The sequence below is a fragment of the Notolabrus celidotus genome, chromosome 1 (assembly GCF_009762535.1).
Source record: "Notolabrus celidotus isolate fNotCel1 chromosome 1, fNotCel1.pri, whole genome shotgun sequence".
In the NCBI taxonomy this organism is placed as follows: Eukaryota; Metazoa; Chordata; class Actinopteri; order Labriformes; family Labridae; genus Notolabrus; species Notolabrus celidotus.
This window is the reverse complement of record NC_048272.1, coordinates 15,430,002-15,447,460: the sequence shown is the minus strand read 5'-3', so window position 1 is coordinate 15,447,460 and position 17,459 is coordinate 15,430,002. Positions and strand designations below refer to the sequence as shown.

General features: G+C 40.5%; 1 protein-coding gene across 2 annotated transcripts in view; it reads right to left on the bottom strand.

Annotated features, from left to right (window-relative positions):
• Positions 1-17,168, bottom strand: part of eya2 (EYA transcriptional coactivator and phosphatase 2) — a 31,397-nt gene extending 14,229 nt beyond the window's left edge. Inside the window, exons 1-5 of one of the 2 annotated variants that reach the window (XM_034694854.1) lie at positions 16,804-17,168; positions 6,548-6,627; positions 6,085-6,126; positions 5,597-5,723; positions 2,995-3,111 (exon numbers count right to left, since the gene is read on the bottom strand). In XM_034694854.1, coding sequence (XP_034550745.1) covers positions 2,995-3,111; positions 5,597-5,699 — 220 coding nt within the window. In that variant the 5' untranslated portion in view covers positions 5,700-5,723; positions 6,085-6,126; positions 6,548-6,627; positions 16,804-17,168. The remainder of the gene's footprint in view (positions 1-2,994; positions 3,112-5,596; positions 5,724-6,084; positions 6,127-6,547; positions 6,628-16,803) is intronic. The other variant, XM_034694773.1, reaches the window with a different exon arrangement.
• Between the last annotated feature and the right edge of the window lie 291 nt (positions 17,169-17,459).

The following is a 17,459-nucleotide window of genomic DNA, read 5'->3' as shown; positions in this document are numbered from 1 at the left end:
ATTTCCACCCTCAAAGCTTAAGCACTGAACCCTCGAGGGCATTAATGCGTTGAGGGTTCAGTGTTTGAGTCCATGAGGGATAATGACAAATAGGACACACTTTTATTACATCACACCGCCTTGAAACAAGATGTGCCATTAAAAAACAAATAACAAATGTACAGGATGTATTTACGAGTCTCACAGTACAGTGTTTGTTTTTTAAGGAAACCAACAAAGGTCAAAAGGACATTAATGTAAATCCTTTGAGAATATTTCACTGACAAAGATTACAAACATGAAATGAATGTCAACAAAAGTGATCAAACTTCATGTGGTTGGTTACAAATTGCAAATTGTTCAAAATTGGTACATGTCATTTTGGGCTAATTAACTCAGAAGCTTTGTCCCAATTCAGGTGTAGCATTTTTCAAAGGACCCAGCCTTCGTAGCCTAGGAAGACTGCTCAGGCTGAACTGAAATGAGGCATTCTGGTCTACAGAGGATTTCCTGTTTAGTCACCAGCTGTTACCCCCGTTACGAAGCGCCTCTCCTGTCGCCTCACAACCTCCAAGGCTGCACCACAACTAGTTTACATAACTAACATTGTACAACTTGACATATTATTTTATAGACAATATGAAGTTTCAAGTTTTTTTTTTGACATTTGTCTTGACAGCAGATGGATTGAGTTTAGACCAACAGCTTGGCCACTTGAGAGTCTTCCATCTTAAGTGAGTTGGCACACTATGAATCTTGGATGAATCGAGGATGCATGCACCGGATGCATGCATCCTTGACTGTGCTGCGGCCCATGTCCTTCCAAGGCTGCAGCCTCTTAGTTGGGACACAGCTATTCCATTTGAGCAGCGTTGTGATGCAGCTGTCATAATGTTTAAGCGACAGTATGAGGTCGATTTAGTATTGCCTGCTATCTTTTCAGTTACCCCTTTATAACAATGTAGGCTCCTCTTCTCTGACATAACTAAAACCCTCCTTGTATATTTTTGAAGATTCACTTCCTCTGATACCTTCACTTATTTCATCAGTCTGCTACTGCTCCTTCTTGTTCCATGTTACTTCTTCTTCTCCACAGTACATGACAAACAGGAGAGTAATGACTCAATGGAGGAACCACACAGAAACCTCCCCGGACATCACAACAACCTTCAAAGCGGCTAAGGGGAAAAATACAGGAGGTCTCTCCTTCTCTCTCTTTTTCTTTTTCTCTTGAGTAAACACCAAAAATCTCCCATAGTCCGCATTTGGTTTGAGTTGTACACACGGTGTACTGTACAGTACGTGTTTGGAGGTTTTTCTGTGGCGTGTGTGCCTATGTGTGCGTGCTTGTGTATTGTGTACAGTATAATGGATGACATGGAAACATTCTGAAATCCAACAAACATTTGGTTGTTGTGGCAGTTTATCACTGTTTGAAGTTTGCAGTTAATGATTTATGCATAAAAACATTCAAACAAATTTATTTTGTTTGGGAACAGTGTCTTTCAAACTCAAATGGCAGTTTGTTAAAAAATGTTTGTTGGTTCAACAGGCGGACTCTGACAGAGCACAGCCATCGAAGGCTCTGCAATTTGTACAAGGTTTCAATCCAAGGAGGGTTCACATGAATATTTACATTCCCGTTTAATGTCTGACATCTGAATATTCCCTTAAAGAGGGAGTGATGTAAAAAAGTAGTGTGGAAGCAGGGGGGACCATCGTGCTGTACTTTACTATGACTAGTGAACTAGAGCTGAGGTCCTGTGGTAATATGATGTTAGCACAAAGACAAAATTAACTGCCAAATTGGTTTTCAATGTGTAGCTAGCATAAGCACACCTAGTAATACCAGCCTTTGGTCCTCCTTGCAGGTTGTCGCCCACATACCTGTGCTGGTTACTCATTCCTCTGGTCAAGTGGTTACATGCAAGTCTAACCATTATTTATCTCCATTTACTAGATCAAAATTTTGACAAACCACACCACGCTACCAGATGCCATCTTTCCTCTGTTTGTTTACATCTGGGTAGTAAAGCATTATAGCAATCAGAGCTACATCCCCAGTTAGTCTTGGCTGGCTGCTGATGCTAAATCTACAAAAGTAGAGGGAGAAACCTTGATTGGTCCGTCATTTTTTTTTTTCCTGTGGCTGTAACGACTTTTCTTTAAGTTAAACCAAGTAAAGTTTGGTAGATGAGATCTTTCTCTGCAAAAAAGTCAAACTAATGTCTTAGCTAGAGAGGATAAAATCATCTTGTGAAAGAGTAAACAAATGAAAGAATTAGATGAGCTGGTGCTCCAATCCAATTCTGTATGAAGCAGCTTTGGCAGCACAAAGTTGTGTCCACACCTCATCTGTTTATTGTTTGGTCCTGATTGTCCATCTTTTGTCTCATCAATACAGTGGAAACTGTGACATCCCCCCGTCTGCAATTTCAAACCTGTTCACCTCTCCGTATAATGCACCTTAACCTTTAACCTTGCACACACAAGGTCAATTTCATGCTGCTTTCAAAGCCATAAAGTCGCACCGAGCAAGTCATGCTTTGGGCGCCGGACGACTGAGGAATGTGTACAGCATTGACAGACACACACACACAGCCATGCGTGGGCAGAAAGCTGCACACACTCCCAGGCATAACCCCTCTTCAGCTTTTGTTTTTAAGCACAGACCCTGTGCCATCTCATGTTTTCTCCCTCAGTCTTTTTGTTTTCATTAAATTTCTCTTCCTCTCTGTCCATGTTTTATCACTCTCTCTTTTTTCGTCAAACAACAAAGCGCTTGCACACTGTGTTGTTGGTCTGAGTGGAGAAAGGGGGCCTGACCCCAAGAAAAGAGGAGGGGTGGGGAGACTTTTGACGCCAGGAGTCCAGACCGCAGCTAATGGAGAACAGGTGTGGCTGAGAGGAGGAGAAGAAAAGAGAGAAAGATGAGGAAAGAGAAGAGTAGAAGAGAGGGAGAAGGCAATCCGAGGATGGATGCACCTTCCTGAGAGTTTGTGTGTTGAGACTGACCGTGTGTGTGTGAGTAGCTGTAGAGACTCTGACTGGGAGGAGTGCTGCTGAAGTTTGTGTAGCCCAGTAGTCCCGTCTGTCCCGGAGAGTGACTCAGGCCGTCTTCTGTTTTAATGTCTTAGCGAGGGAGAGATACCATTAAGCAAGAAGAAGAGTGTTTGGTCTCTGGTGACCATGAAGCATTTTAAACATTTATTTGAACACATTCAAAGAATCTGACTCTGGAGTTTCAAAGACACAAAAGCACATATACAGTATGTGCAGCTGAAATGAGGAGAAATCAACAATGCAATGGTGAAGACTGCAAAGGATGCTGAATAGTCATGATAATGTAGGTTATGACAGGTAGCTGTATATGCTGTACGTGAGCCAATGGGTTTGATGTATGAACAAGGGATTGGAATAGTAATGTAACCCAATATGATACTACACAATTCATTATGACACAATACGATACGAAATACGCTGCTGCTCCAGACTGATACACAGTCACACTTGTTTATCTCCTTTCAGACTTTTAACCCTTTAGTCTTCTGTACTGATTTTATTAGATCTTGCATTATTGTGCATATTTAGGGAACTTCAATTTAAGGCTACACTTGATTTTACCTGATACGTATTAATTGTTGTTTTCTTGTGTGCTAAAAGCAAATTTCCACCCTGAGATAATAACATACACTACCAGTCAAAAGTTGGGACACACCTTCTCATTCAATGGTTTTTATTTATTTTAATTATTTTTAACATTGTAGATTAATACCGAAGACATCAAAACTATGAATATTATGGTTTTGCCATAATCTGGATTACAACAGTAGTCAAATAGGGAGATCCGTTGTGTGCTAACCCTACCTCTGAACAACACAACTGATGGTCTCAAACACATTAAGAAGGCAAGTCATTCTACAAATTAACTCTTGACAAGGCTCATGTTAATTAGAAACCATTCCAGGAGACCACTTCATGAAGCAGACTGAGAGAATAACAAGAGTGTGCAAAGCTGTCATGAAGGCAAAAGGGGGCTACTTTACAGAATCTAAAATATAAAACATATTTTAGTTTGTTTAACACTTTTTTGTTAATTAAATAATTCCATATGTGTCCTTTCATAGTTTTGATGCCTTTGGTATTCATTTACAGTGTTTCAAATAATTAAAATAAATACAAACCCTTGAATGAGAAGGTGTTTCCAAACTTTTGACTGGTAGTGTATATCTAATCCAATCTAATTATTGCTAAATTGCAAGACGCTCTTATTATGATATATCACAATATCAAATTAAGAGATAAATACAAAGTGTCTCTAGGAGGTAAAGTCCAGGATTTGATCTTTTTAGGGAGCCTTATTAACATCTGTCAAGGGACTACAGATGTAAACTAGCCTTTTGGCTAATGCTGGCATATTTACAGAAGTGTTCATTAATATGCACGGTCCTTTTAAATGAAAAATAAATAAATAAATGGAAGTCAAAATGGAAGGGGGGAACTGTTCATTGTATTATTTTCAAATGAATATCTTGGTATTTTGAGCCAGTATTGCAATAATGCTATCCCATGAGTCAGGACGACATTATGTGGTGCTACAGCAGAGTTTCAGGAGTAGGAACACACCTCAACTACGCCTCTTCCGACTCTGTTACAAATTCAAACTTATTCCTCTCCTCCCCTTCGTTCTCCGATTCTGCACCCCACGCTCCCTCCCCCTTTTCTTCAGATTCCTTTCTTTCCTACTTTACATAGTGCTCTTAAAGGGGGGTTTGTTGTGCCCCGGAAGCTACAGCGGATCCCCTCAAGCTTCCCCAAACCAGTAACGGCAAGAAGTTCAACGTCAAATCGAGAAACACTATTCCAATTAAATCAATGAACCATTGTCAAGTTACATCCTGTTGATGGTGTGGTCCTTGCAAGTGAAATTGCAATACTCATATTGTGTCTTGCCTCTAGTATGAGCAGATACAGAGTATGACGATCTGTGATTCATGCTGTGATGTATTGGAAAAAATGGCGGTGTTTAAACAGTAAAATTTTAGTTGAATTACACTTCATGGAACAAGATGCATAAAGAATAATCAAATTTATCAAGATAAAAATATTGAATATTGCAGATTGAAGACTGAGAGAAGATACCTCTTGCTCTGATTAAGAAGCTTCTGTCTTTCCTTGCATGTTACCAAGGTGAAGCCACAAAGCACAGTGAACACACTAGCACGGTTTTGGTCGTGTCTGTTTATATTCTTAAGGATTCATGAAACACTGCACCTATCTGTAGCTCTATTAATTCTTGTGCACGTTACTAAACGTCTGTCGTGTGTTTTAGTCACCCTGTTTCACCCTTGTCTTCTTTTTTTTAATGCCTTATTTCTTGTGTTGTTGTGATTGGATTGGTTTCCAGCTCAGTGTTGACAACATGTCCAACATGCTGTATTCCCGTGGCTCCCGTAATAAAAAGAGTGAAATAAAAGTGGCCACACTGGCTTGCAGACTGTGGTGTATTTGTCTGAAACTAGTTTTACCTACCCAATCACAATTAAAAGTTTTTATGCTTTTCAAATGATCATAAAAATAGTGCACATATCTATATAACTTGTTTGTGTGTACTCACTGTAGGATGGCACGCTGTAGCTCTGCGTGTGGTGTGTATACGGTGTGTATGGCCCTGTTGGCTGCAGGGTGGGGCTGTACTGAGTCTGTCCATACGCAGCCATGACACTTCTCCTCTGTCAGCTGATCTTCAAGAAGGAAGAGATAATGAGGAAGCTGTATAAAAGTTCTTCTTCTCTTTATGTGATACAACACAATATCTGTTCTGTCTTTATAAGAGAGCATGAGGAAGAACAAATATGACTGTTAGACAAATGCAAATATGTGTGTTTCTTGTGCAAACCAAGAGGAATTAATCTGATGCTGCAAAATGAACAAAGGAGACTATTGTTGTGATGCTTGCACTGGTTAAATTGGGAGAGACAGTTTGCTTTTTTGGCAACTTGAAACATGCATTAACAAAATAAACTACTGATTGAAAAGAAAAGAGTCCACAATTTAACAAAGCAAAATTCCACCAAAATAGAGACAAATGTTGTAATGACTCACCTGCAGGGGTAATGAAGAGTTTTAAATAGATGATAGAAAGCCCTGTGAATGAAACAAGAACAGATCCTGTAAGTATCTAAAGTAGTCAGGAAATGTTCAATTAGGTTTAAATTAGATTAAAAGTTAATCTAATTCAATTAAATTGTAATAGGGGCTTCTGAAAAATATCAAATGTATCAAATTACATTTTTTTCAAGATTATTCTCTGATCTTTGCATAGTTCTAGGATAATTTTGGATGAATAAGACAACACATTTTAGTCTAAACAAAAAAGGAAGGCTGAGGATTAGAAAAAAAATGCAGATTTAGTATAATTCACTTGTTAAAAAAATCTAAATTCAACAGGTAATCTGTAAAAATCAGTTGATGAGTGGTATTTTTTCTTCTTACTTTTAAGGCAAACCTGGTGAGTCACTTTTGATCTCAGCACTTTGCTCTTTCCTTTATACTTTTGCACTCTCACCTGCCTCTTTGGAGAGAGCTTTATCCTCTTTATCCCGTCACACTGCTGTTAGTCAGGTTCCTCTCCAGCTGTCAACTCTCCTGTGGAAACAATAGCAAACGCACACCATCAGGACACAGGTATGCAGGTGACTGACACATGGACGACGTGCCTCGGGGTCTTGTTGCAGCAGGATGAGGAGGAGATTTTTTCTTTCTTGAACGCAGCCCGAGAGTCGAAACAGTTTTATCACTACAGGGAATAAGGAGTGAGACAAATGTGGTATTCATGTGAGAGTTTCATTATCAGAGTCTCTTAGAGCACAATGATGAGTCGTTGTTTGACCAGTTGTTTTTTAGGAGAATGTCATAAAATACTTGCTCAGTCACTCGGTTGTTTGGCACCAGTGCTGCAGCTATTCAGAGGAAATGAATTCATAAAAAAGCCAGAACAAGCCTGGTAATGATCCAAAATTAAAAACAATAGTGCGTGGGGAATTTGCTATCAATTTCAGCAGAAATTCTGATGAATGCTGGGTGGTATGATGACACAATTAGGCCTTGTCTCTTTTAGTGTCATGGTGTTGCAAAAGACCTTTACGGGCAATGGTGCAAATAAATGTGCAGAGCTACTTTAAGGCAATATTGTATGTATAATATTTTTCAGGAATGTAATGAAATGTTAAAATATTTTCAGTCGATTTCCAGGAAATTAATTTTAATTTCTATAATTATTAGTAGTATTTATATCGCATTATTATTAACTTACTATTTAATCTTTGGTCGCAGAAATTGATTAAAAAAAATTGTTTTAACAGGAATGATAAAAAGATGAAAGAGTGGGAGAGCACAGAGGTTTAAAGACGAGAGGGAAGAGGAGGTCTCGGCTCACTAAGCCTGAGGTCAAAGGTCAATGCCATATGAATTAGTCTGAGCAGGAAGCTGATGGAGGTCAGTCTGTCCAACAGCAGCTCATAAAGCAAGCTCAGAAAAGTAGAGGTCCAATCTGAAGAAAGTTTGACGCCAAAACTTTACCCTTGTGTCGACATCTAATCAAACTTCTGTTCACTTTTAGACCCTGCTTTGTGCCTGACTTACTATTTTCACATAAAAGAAATACTTAATGTAACCATTCCCAGAAGACAGAATTCATCCAATGGTTCTCTGAATTTGGTATCAAAAATCTGATGGGCCAAGTAAAGATGAAACACCGCCCAACACCTCTAAGATGTATCATCGACTGTAAGCCAGACCTTATTGCCTAACATCACTGGGGCTCTCATGGCTTACTTGGAGAACATTTGTGCAGCCAAGTTGAAAAAAATATTTGGAGAGCCTTCCAGAAGAGTGGAGTCAGGACTCATAACATCTAAATGTCCATGTTTTAAAAATAAAAAGTTAAATGATCAAGTGTCTACACGCTTTCAGTTATCATTTGAAGATAAATCAATCATAAAACAATAAAGAAGTAACATGCTTTTTGTTAAGGAACATCACAGCTACTTGTTTGTTTGTGCAGCATGACAATAAACAACAGACTGATCAGTCTCTCTTCTCTTTTCCTCTCTGTGGCTCTTTTCTCTTTCTGTCTCTCTCTTTGCCTCTGGGCCATTCCAATCTGGCAAAGCTGCAGCTAACTGCCCGACCCCTGACCTCACTGACAACACGCCGAGAGAGACGGATGACAGTCATGAGTTATAGGGGCAGCAGGGTTTTACAGCGGCCGAGAAATAAAGGTGAGGGGAAAAATAAAGGTTGTCTGAGAAAAAAAAAGAGAGAGAGACCAAAGTGACAAACTGTGACAGATTGCTGATCAACAGGAGCTTCACCAAACCAGACCCCACTCTCAGACTTTGTGTGGTGTTCTAGTGTCGCTAAGAGCAGCGTTTCAGCAGAGAAGCAGGGAAACAGAGCTCGTGCTGTGGGGCACCTCTGGCTTTACAAACAGCCAGGACAGCTCACCGTGTTTTCAGAGTAAATAGATGTTTTTCTACCATTAAACAGCCATAAAAAGACCTCAGTCAAACATCAACCAGTGATACTGACCGTAAAACAAACTCCAGTGAAACAGACTATAAATCAAATACTGAGGAGGTGATTTATAGTTTACTGTGTCTCTAGTATCTTTGTGTACTTTAAAAAGAAAGAGGCAGAAACAATGCACTATTTGGAGTTTACTCTAATTAGATTTTTTACAAATTAAGTTGACTTTTTACCAAAACCACATCCTTAAATTCAGCATTAAATTGTCCTTTTTAAAGCTTGAACTCAAAATGAAATCTGGACTTTATCTTAGCTGTGTGCGCATGTCAATCTTTGTTTTTTCTATGATTTTCCACTTGGGATATGACCCTAGTAGCCATTTGAGGCCCTGATCTGACCTTCAGCACACTCAGACTGTGAAGCTGCAGAAAGTGACACTGATCCCTCAGCACAGAGGAAAAATAAGGAACGTTTTGTTGTTCTTTGTACAACAGGGGAACAAAAGTGAGAACAACGCCTGCTCAGAGTCCTCTTGACTTCAGCTGCATCCCTACAACAGTCCTGCATGCAAAACACACACACACACACACACACACACACACACACACACACACACACACACACACACACACACACACACACACACACACACACACACACACACACACGCATGCATGCACACACAAACACATGAAGTGTGCGTGATGGCAAAGGCACTTCCTGGTTCAGGGTGAGGCCTGGGAGGAGGGCGCACAAGGCCATGGGAACTGCAGGACACCGGAGGGAAGATGAGCGGAGCTCAGCAGAGATGTGGAGAGCTGAGAGCTGAAACTAAAGCTAAAACAAACCCAGCAGGGCCACAGGGGGCCACGGGGCCACAAGGCCAGTCCCACCAGCTTCACCTGGGTCTCAGGGTTCTGCTCGACCACTGCTTCTTTCACGGGTATCAAGTTCTTGCCTTTGTGCTGATGGATTACATCACAGGATGGTTTGTTGTGCTTTAAGTTGACCTGTTATTTGATACAGTTAAAGGAATACACTGAGCTCATGCAGATTTACCTGTTGTTCAAGACAACCATTGAGTGAGGGAAAGATGACATGCATGAAAAGGATGCAGTTGTGCCAACTAGCTGATTTAACCGGATGGCATCACGCTCAAATCAGGCTGCATTTAAAACAATGGCGTACCAACTTTCATCCAATTCCACCGGAGGGAAAGAATAGTTGTTGCCGAGAGCGAACACTAGCTGGGTTCAAAGCCAGTTATCTTCAGATAAGTGGGGAGCAATAATTGTTTAGTTTGGATACTATACAATACATGAGATACAATACCATACATTACAACCCATTTAGCTCCATACAATATGTGCAGCTACAGACAATAAAACAAGCATTACTCTCAGCATTAATAGTAGTGCACACAGATCCTTCTACAATTGTCATATCTGCCTACCATGTCAAAATATGTCTCCTTTTGGGTTTCAAAAAGTCACATAAATTTATATAAAGCCCCCTTCCCCCAATTCTGACATTAACAGTCCTAAACAAGTTAAGAAAAGCATTGCAGGCTGTGAATCGACAACATTTCAAGCACTTCAGTATCAGCAAACTGACCCTTGAACTATCTAGCATTGTGAAGGAGTTTTAGCAACCAGTTCCTCAAAGAGGAAGAGAAAAATTAGGTAGTACCTCTGGATATGAACCAAAATAGACACCAATATGTGTCCAAGTAACACAGATGGTTTATTTGGGAACAATATTTGTGTGTACAAAAATATCTATCCAAACATATCAGGGGTCACCAAATATTAAAATTCTTGAGGGGTGTAATGTTATCATAAATGTTGCAATATTGAAAGAACAACTGCCTCAGATGTAGTTCAGCGACACAAGCGTTAGTGGTTTGTAAAAGCTCAATTTTGAAATATTGGATGCTTCAGCAGATTTCAAATGTGACGTGCGGAATAATTCGAGTTTCCCAACATCAGTAAGTGAGAAAGAAGAAAAGGTGAAAGACAAACAAGAGGCAATCTTCAGACACAGCCAGGCTGCAGTGTCCTGCACATCAAAGAATAGAACTGATATGAGAAGGCACTTGACAAAAAGCCACTCTGACAAGATTTGAGAAGATGCGAAGAAAAATTCCAGCCAGGCCAAAAGACTGTAAATGATGTGTTTACAGCCGCACTTCCCCACAACAGTGCGAGAGCTCAAGAGATCACAAGATGTATTGCTGAACATATAGCCGCAGACCTACGGAAATTTTATGTGGTTTGCACTTCAAAGTATAAATTCCCATCGCAGCCATACTTTAGTCAACTTGTAAACAACTTGTAACATAATGGTCAGCTGTCCTGTACTATGATTTAATGCTAACAAAGTTTGGGATCCTTCACTGAGTGACTCATCTCTTTTTCTACCTCTTTTATCAGCTCCATGTAATTAAACACTGGGGTAGATGGTTAGCCAGAGTCAGGGCTGTTCATCTCATCTACACTGATCAAAAGTTATTTGCACTTTTCTTTAAAGTCTGGGTGTTTGTCTGTTGTGTGCAGTGTAAGTATGCCTGCTGTGTCTGTGTCTAGATATGCCTTTGGGACTCTGGTCCCTCACTGCTGTGACCCTCTGATTCTCTGACCTTTTATTGAAACATTTGTGCTTCTCAATCAGCTGCTTGTCGACGTGATTCACTGGTCTGTAATGGTGCCATATGGGACCCCACCTGGAGCCCTTAATTTGGGCAGTCTCAAAAAGTGCCTGGGGCGAGGTTGGGGTTGATTCATGCTGCAGCACACAGACCCTCTCTCTCTCTCTGTCTGCTCTTTGATAAAGACACAGAACAAGGGCCCAGTATTAAGGTTTGTATGACACTATCAGAGGAACATTGGTGCCATCTGCCAGCTACTGCTCTCTTTAACTGCTTTTGGTACACATCAACACGGCTGTCAACGCAGCAAATAGAAAAAAGCATACAGCAACTTATTGTATATCTGTATTATTTCCGGCATTATAGTCATTTTAAAATCTGCTTTTTATAGCTAGAAGTACAGACGAATAACCAAAGGCAACAAATACATGTTGACAGTTTTTTTCTCGCCACTTCAGAGAATGCAAACTGTCTTCATAAGCCTGATAACTCCTAAGTGAAGTGTACACAGACAGCAACAACTTTTGAAAGTTGAGATCAGCACCTCAGCAACATGTTCAAGACTGATAATCTAAACCAACTTTCACGTCGGCAGCATAAGAACTCTTAAGACACATTTCAAGTGCTTGTTTCAGCAGTATCCACTGATTTTAGTATCATGAGCTCATAAATAAAGTACTAAAAGTGAGCTTTCACGACAGCACTATTATTAACTGCATTCAAATTGTGCTAATCTGTTTACACTTGATACACAACAACTCACTGTTGTTGACATGCCAAAGCCAATTAACAGATTATTCCTGTTTACACACAGTCACTGCCTTCAGTCAGCAAAAACACGGCAAAAAAAAGAGCAACAGTGGGTTACTTTTGATGCTGGAGTAAAGCTAATCTCACCTGTAATCTGTCCTGTTTCTGTTGACTCCACAGTCAGAGTCTGAGATGTGCTGAGGTGGGTGAAAAGCAAAAACACAGGAGTAAGGTGTTCCACGTTTCTGTCACCTGTTTTTCTATCAGAGTGACCCATCTCACTCAGGCTTCACACAGCCGGCATGCTAACGTCTACAGCTTCAATGTTTGCATCATCAACCAAAAATGATGAGGAAACCTGGGCAACCTGTTTTAAAATGCACACAATGAAGCCTCTTTCCCTCTAAACACACAACAGGCTTTTACTTTTACATTTCAGGTTTTTACATTTCAAGAGAAGTAACATTAAAGTTGTACAATGAGAGAACTGCTTTGAAATAAACAGAAGTCATTCTCTGAGAGGCCCCTGTTAATCTCTGGCAGCAGGGAACCTGTTGCCGACTCTGTCTCCACTGTGAAACTTTACCTCCCAGGCTTGGTGGCCTTTCCTTTCCACTTGACTAACTCCCTGCAACAAGGCTGCTTTAATGCCAGAAACCCCCCCACGCCCCTCATCTGCCCCCCAGTAATCAAAACCTCTTTATTCAACAATGCCACTGCCTTTATTTTCAAGTTTTCCCTCCAGCAAACCCTCAGATACTCCATCCTAATTCTGTCTTTCGCTCCTCCTTGCTCGATTTCACCGCTCAAGTCCTGGCCCTCGCGCTCTTATAATATATCTAATAATCTCCCCCCTGTAATATTACCAATTCCAAGAAGGACCACCAACCCCAAGGCCGAGACTCTGACTCCCTCAGAATCAGTGCCCCGGGACGAGGGTCAAAGCGGGGGACAGCTGGCAGACCTCCCTGCAGTCTGGAGGAGCGGCTGTGGGGTTGCAGGACTGTGCTGACCCCAGTCAGATGGTGGTCTGGCTCCCAGGTAAAAAAAAACAAAACATCTGGTCCAGTGATGGAGAGCGGAGTCGTACACAGGCTCACACACACTTAAAATTGACACATGCCTGACTGCATGAGTGCCCCTGCCTTCTCTAATGAACTCACACACACATATGTGTACACACACACACACACACTCAGACTGGCCGCTTTATTAGTCATTAGGACAAAAAGGTTTGCCCTCCCATCAGTCTCCTCAGCAGATACAGCAAACGGCCGCCCTAGTTGCTAACAGCTGTCCAGACGGAGCTCGCTGGTAGCTGAAACTTGCTGGCGACACAGACAGGCCGAGGTCCAATTACTTCTTTACTGTTAGATTTACTGTGCGAGCCTGAGTGTGTGAGCAAGACAGAAAAAGTGAGAGAAAAGAGAAGTCAGTGGAATGATTTATTCCCTTTTGGAGACATGAGAGAGCAGGAAAAATGAGATAAGAAGGAAAGAAAATGGGGAAAATACTCTCAGGAAGAGATTCAGTGGAGAGAAGTGAGCGTGGAGAAATATTCTGACATTTAAGAAAATAGTCCCCGAGCTGCTGCAAATTATTAAACTCTCTTTTCGGTGGAAAGTACCCAAACCCTTGTTATTAAGCAGGAAAGAATGAAATATGGTCACTGTATGCTGCGATGTGTGTGGTTTCACGGTGCTCAAGATCAGATAAGGAGAGGGGAGATAGCCGGGGAGATGGACAGCTGTTGTCTGCTGACAGTCCAGGGTCTAATACACACACACTCACACAATACAGACACACACACACACATACTGATATTCACTAGGCCTCCCCTGGTGCTCCCTAGGGCTATGGAGAATTAAAAAGGAAAGGGACGGGTGGGAGAGGGGAACAGATTCAGGGGAAAGTGGGATAACTTTCAAGGCTTAGACCGTCCGATAGCCAACAAATCAACCAAAAGTGTCACCTGCAACTCTTTTCAATCCGGATGTTGTGTTTCACTAAACGTAACGACATTTACACACACATACAAAGTATCACAACAAAGCAGATGCACTACTTTTCAATGGATTCAATGGAAACTGTGGACGAAAAAATAAGTACCAACTGAATCAGTCAGCTTATTTCACTCGAGAAAATATAAGAGTGGAAATAAAAAATGTAGTTTTAAAGCTCACAATTCAGTTACTTCCTTACAAGTATTTCGGTATCTGCTCTGTCTTTGTTGCTTTCATTTGTTCCTTTGATAAAGAGCTTTTAAATAAAATAGTTAAGAGTGTTTTGATCTGGTTAGACTTGCTGTTTAATGCATACAGCTGCTCATATCAGGCTACATCCATGTCTGCTTCTTCTGAAGCTGGATAAAGTTCAGAAGCAGATTCCAAGAGCTGAAACCTAAAACTTGTGTAGAAAAAAAATAAGACTTCTGATTTTATTAACCTATAGTCTGAAAACAATAAATTATCCTACAACTTGCTGTAGTTTTTGCAGTCGTAAGATGCTATACTGTTACTCTTTCACCTCCTTATACATTATTATATTTCAGGAAAACCACTCAGTCAGATGTAAATCCAAATTAAGACACAAAAAATCAAACAAAAACTAAAATAATGGACTTGAGACACTTTAGGTGTAGAGTGATGGGAAAATATGATACAGCAAAGCAGGAAAATAGATGGGGATATAAATTAGATCTGATAAATGCTGTGCTACAATGACTTAGAAGTATAAATTACCTTTTAATTTTATTTAACCAATTTCTTTAATTTAACAAGGAAATCCCTTGAGTGACTAAAATATGTTACTTAAAAAAATGACTATTTATTTGTCTATTCAGCAGCTCTTCTCATATCTCGCAGATTTGTCAAACCAGCACCAACTAAATGTAGAGGTATTGGAACCCTGAGGTCAACTAAGCAAGGCTGTCTGACTCCCAAAGAGAGAGAGAGAGAGAGAGAGAGAGAGAGAGAGAGAGAGAGAGAGAGAGGGGTAAAGAGCGAGGGTTAGGGATGCATAGGAGCTCAAAGAAATCAAGAAACGGTGCGGCTGCGAAGAAATATGATGAAATTGATGCAGATAAAGTCAGGAAGAGCAGAGCTTCCTAAGAAAATATTTATCATTCCACAAACGTTTGGCTTCAGAAGAGCTTTGGACTTAATTTGTGTTTTCTTAAGAGGGGGTGCCTTGCGCTACAGGATGGGGAATTCTCCACAGCCCTGGACTTTTTGGGGCTGCTGCTTATTCACAATTTATTAGAGGCGGTAATAACAACCATGAAGGCTGAGGAGAAGGAGAGGAAAAGAGACCGAAAAGGTCCCTGGGCCCGCCGTGGAGAATCCAGGGAGTCCAGAAACGAGGCCTAATGTTATTAAGAGACGAACCGCAGTGTTAAATCAAACACGCCCCAGAAGCATACCTGCAGTATGTGGTCTGAAACAACTCCCCACCCCTTACAGAAAGAGCCCTGGATATTATTTGTACGGGTTGAAATACAGGTATATTACTGAGATTTACTGAGATATACAGTCCGTCACCAGCCTGAATCTGATACAGAGGCTAGATGAAATTAAAAAACACTGCTGTTTTGACCTGCCAGCATTGGCGCAGGTATATTTCAGGTTAGGAGATATATTATATGCCAAATATACTTTGTTAAAATACAGAAATGAATGATATTTATGAAGGCTTATTTAAGGAGATGCATTTCACTCTGCGAGACCTTGTATTTCTCCAATAGTAATTATTTATAATGAAAAAGAAACTCTGTTGTGAATCTTTTTCAGGGGAAATCAAAAATGTAAAGCTCAAATAATTTTAAAACCATTTCAAAATAAGCTGAGATGTACATATTTTTCAACTATATGCCTACAAAGTAATAAAATAGGTCCACTTGAATTAAAGGAAAATATGATGTGTGATCTTTGTCCTGCATCTATTTATTTACGATAGATCAAAAAAACCAAAGGGCCCCATTAATTCTGGCCCCTCCATGTGTGCAGCTGATAGAAAAAGTTTGAAGGCGAATTAAATGGTTGGTAAAAAGAACACAGTGTGTTAGCTTCTAGTCTGGAGCCATGAAGGGGTCCTTGAAAAATATGAATGCCAGCCTTTGAAAAATGCTTAGCGAGGCACCCCTAATTTAGTTAATGAGGGTCCCTGCATGGCTGCAGAGGGGTGTCAGTGATTTGGGTGTAATCTTCTGTACTTAAAGCGCTGCGCCGACTCAAGTAGCACCAAGAAAAACAAAGGAGCTCAATCTGCGAGAAGGTAGCTCACACACTTTCACTCAAATATATTTTAACAGGGCTGAGGCAGACACTGAATGCTGATATCACAAATAATCAAAAAGATCAAATTTAGTGTATTGACGTAGAAGTAAATTGTGCACTTGAAAAACAGAAAGAAAGAAAGGTTCAACAAGAGCTTCTTGTAAAATTAGGCCTTTAAGATCAGTTTTCCTACAGGGATAACTGCTAGTTGTTGATTTAACAAATAATCACGCATGCTTAAAAAAAAAAGTATTAATATTTTTGTTTGTATAGAAAGTGAACTGAGAGCAGGTGGAGTTACTGGTTGGACAAAATATAAAAATATATATAAATACATTTCTACAAAATAAATGAGTCTTCAGTGGTGTTACTTTTTTGTTATTGTATTGTGATTATGTCTTGCGAGACATTTTCAAACACTTTATCAGAGTGTAAGGGGGGCAAAAGTTTTAGCTCAATTTAAATTACAATACAATTTAATTATCAGATAGGCTACACAGTCTATTTGCGATTAATATAAAGTTGGTGGTTTGATCAGATGAACAAAACACAAAATTGCAATGCATGATTAAAAAGGGAATACTAAAAAGACACTTCATTCAGAATCAGGTTTTTCAAACTTACCATTTTTCGAAAAGAAGAAATTACTAGAAAAAATCCGTCCACCAGTCAGAACAGTCGTGCCTCCATGCCGAGGAGACCCCGCAGAATTCTCACAACTTCCCCGGTTAAATCAGTCGTAAAGTCAGCGCGTGAGAAGAAGTAGTGGAAAAAGAAGACGCGCGATCTCTGTATCTCGAGGCTCCAGGTGCAGACAGCTTACAGCTCTGTACAGACACTCACTCCTCTTCCTCCACGGCTGCAGGAGCGTGTTTGCTTTCCCGGTGGTGTGGAAGTGATGTTAAGTAAACGAGAGAAGAGTTCTGGTTCCTCCTACCCCTCTGAGAGGTGCGCGCGCTGCTCACTGCCTGAACGTGTGTGTGTGTGCGTGTGAGAGTATGCATGAGTGTTTCTCTCTCTCACTCTGTGTGTGTGTGTGTGTGTGTGTGTGTGTGTGTGTGTGAGAGAGAGAGAGAGAGAGAGAGAGAGAGAGCATGCATGTGTGTTTCTGTGTGTGTGAGTGTGAGTATGCATGTGTGTTTCTGTGTGCCTCTCTTATCGCCACCTCCACTTCTCAGCCTCTCCTTCCCCTCTCTATCTCCTCTTTAAATCTTTATTTGTTGAAGGGCTCCTCTCCTCGTCTGTTTACACAACGACCCTCACACTATTCAGAGGGACTC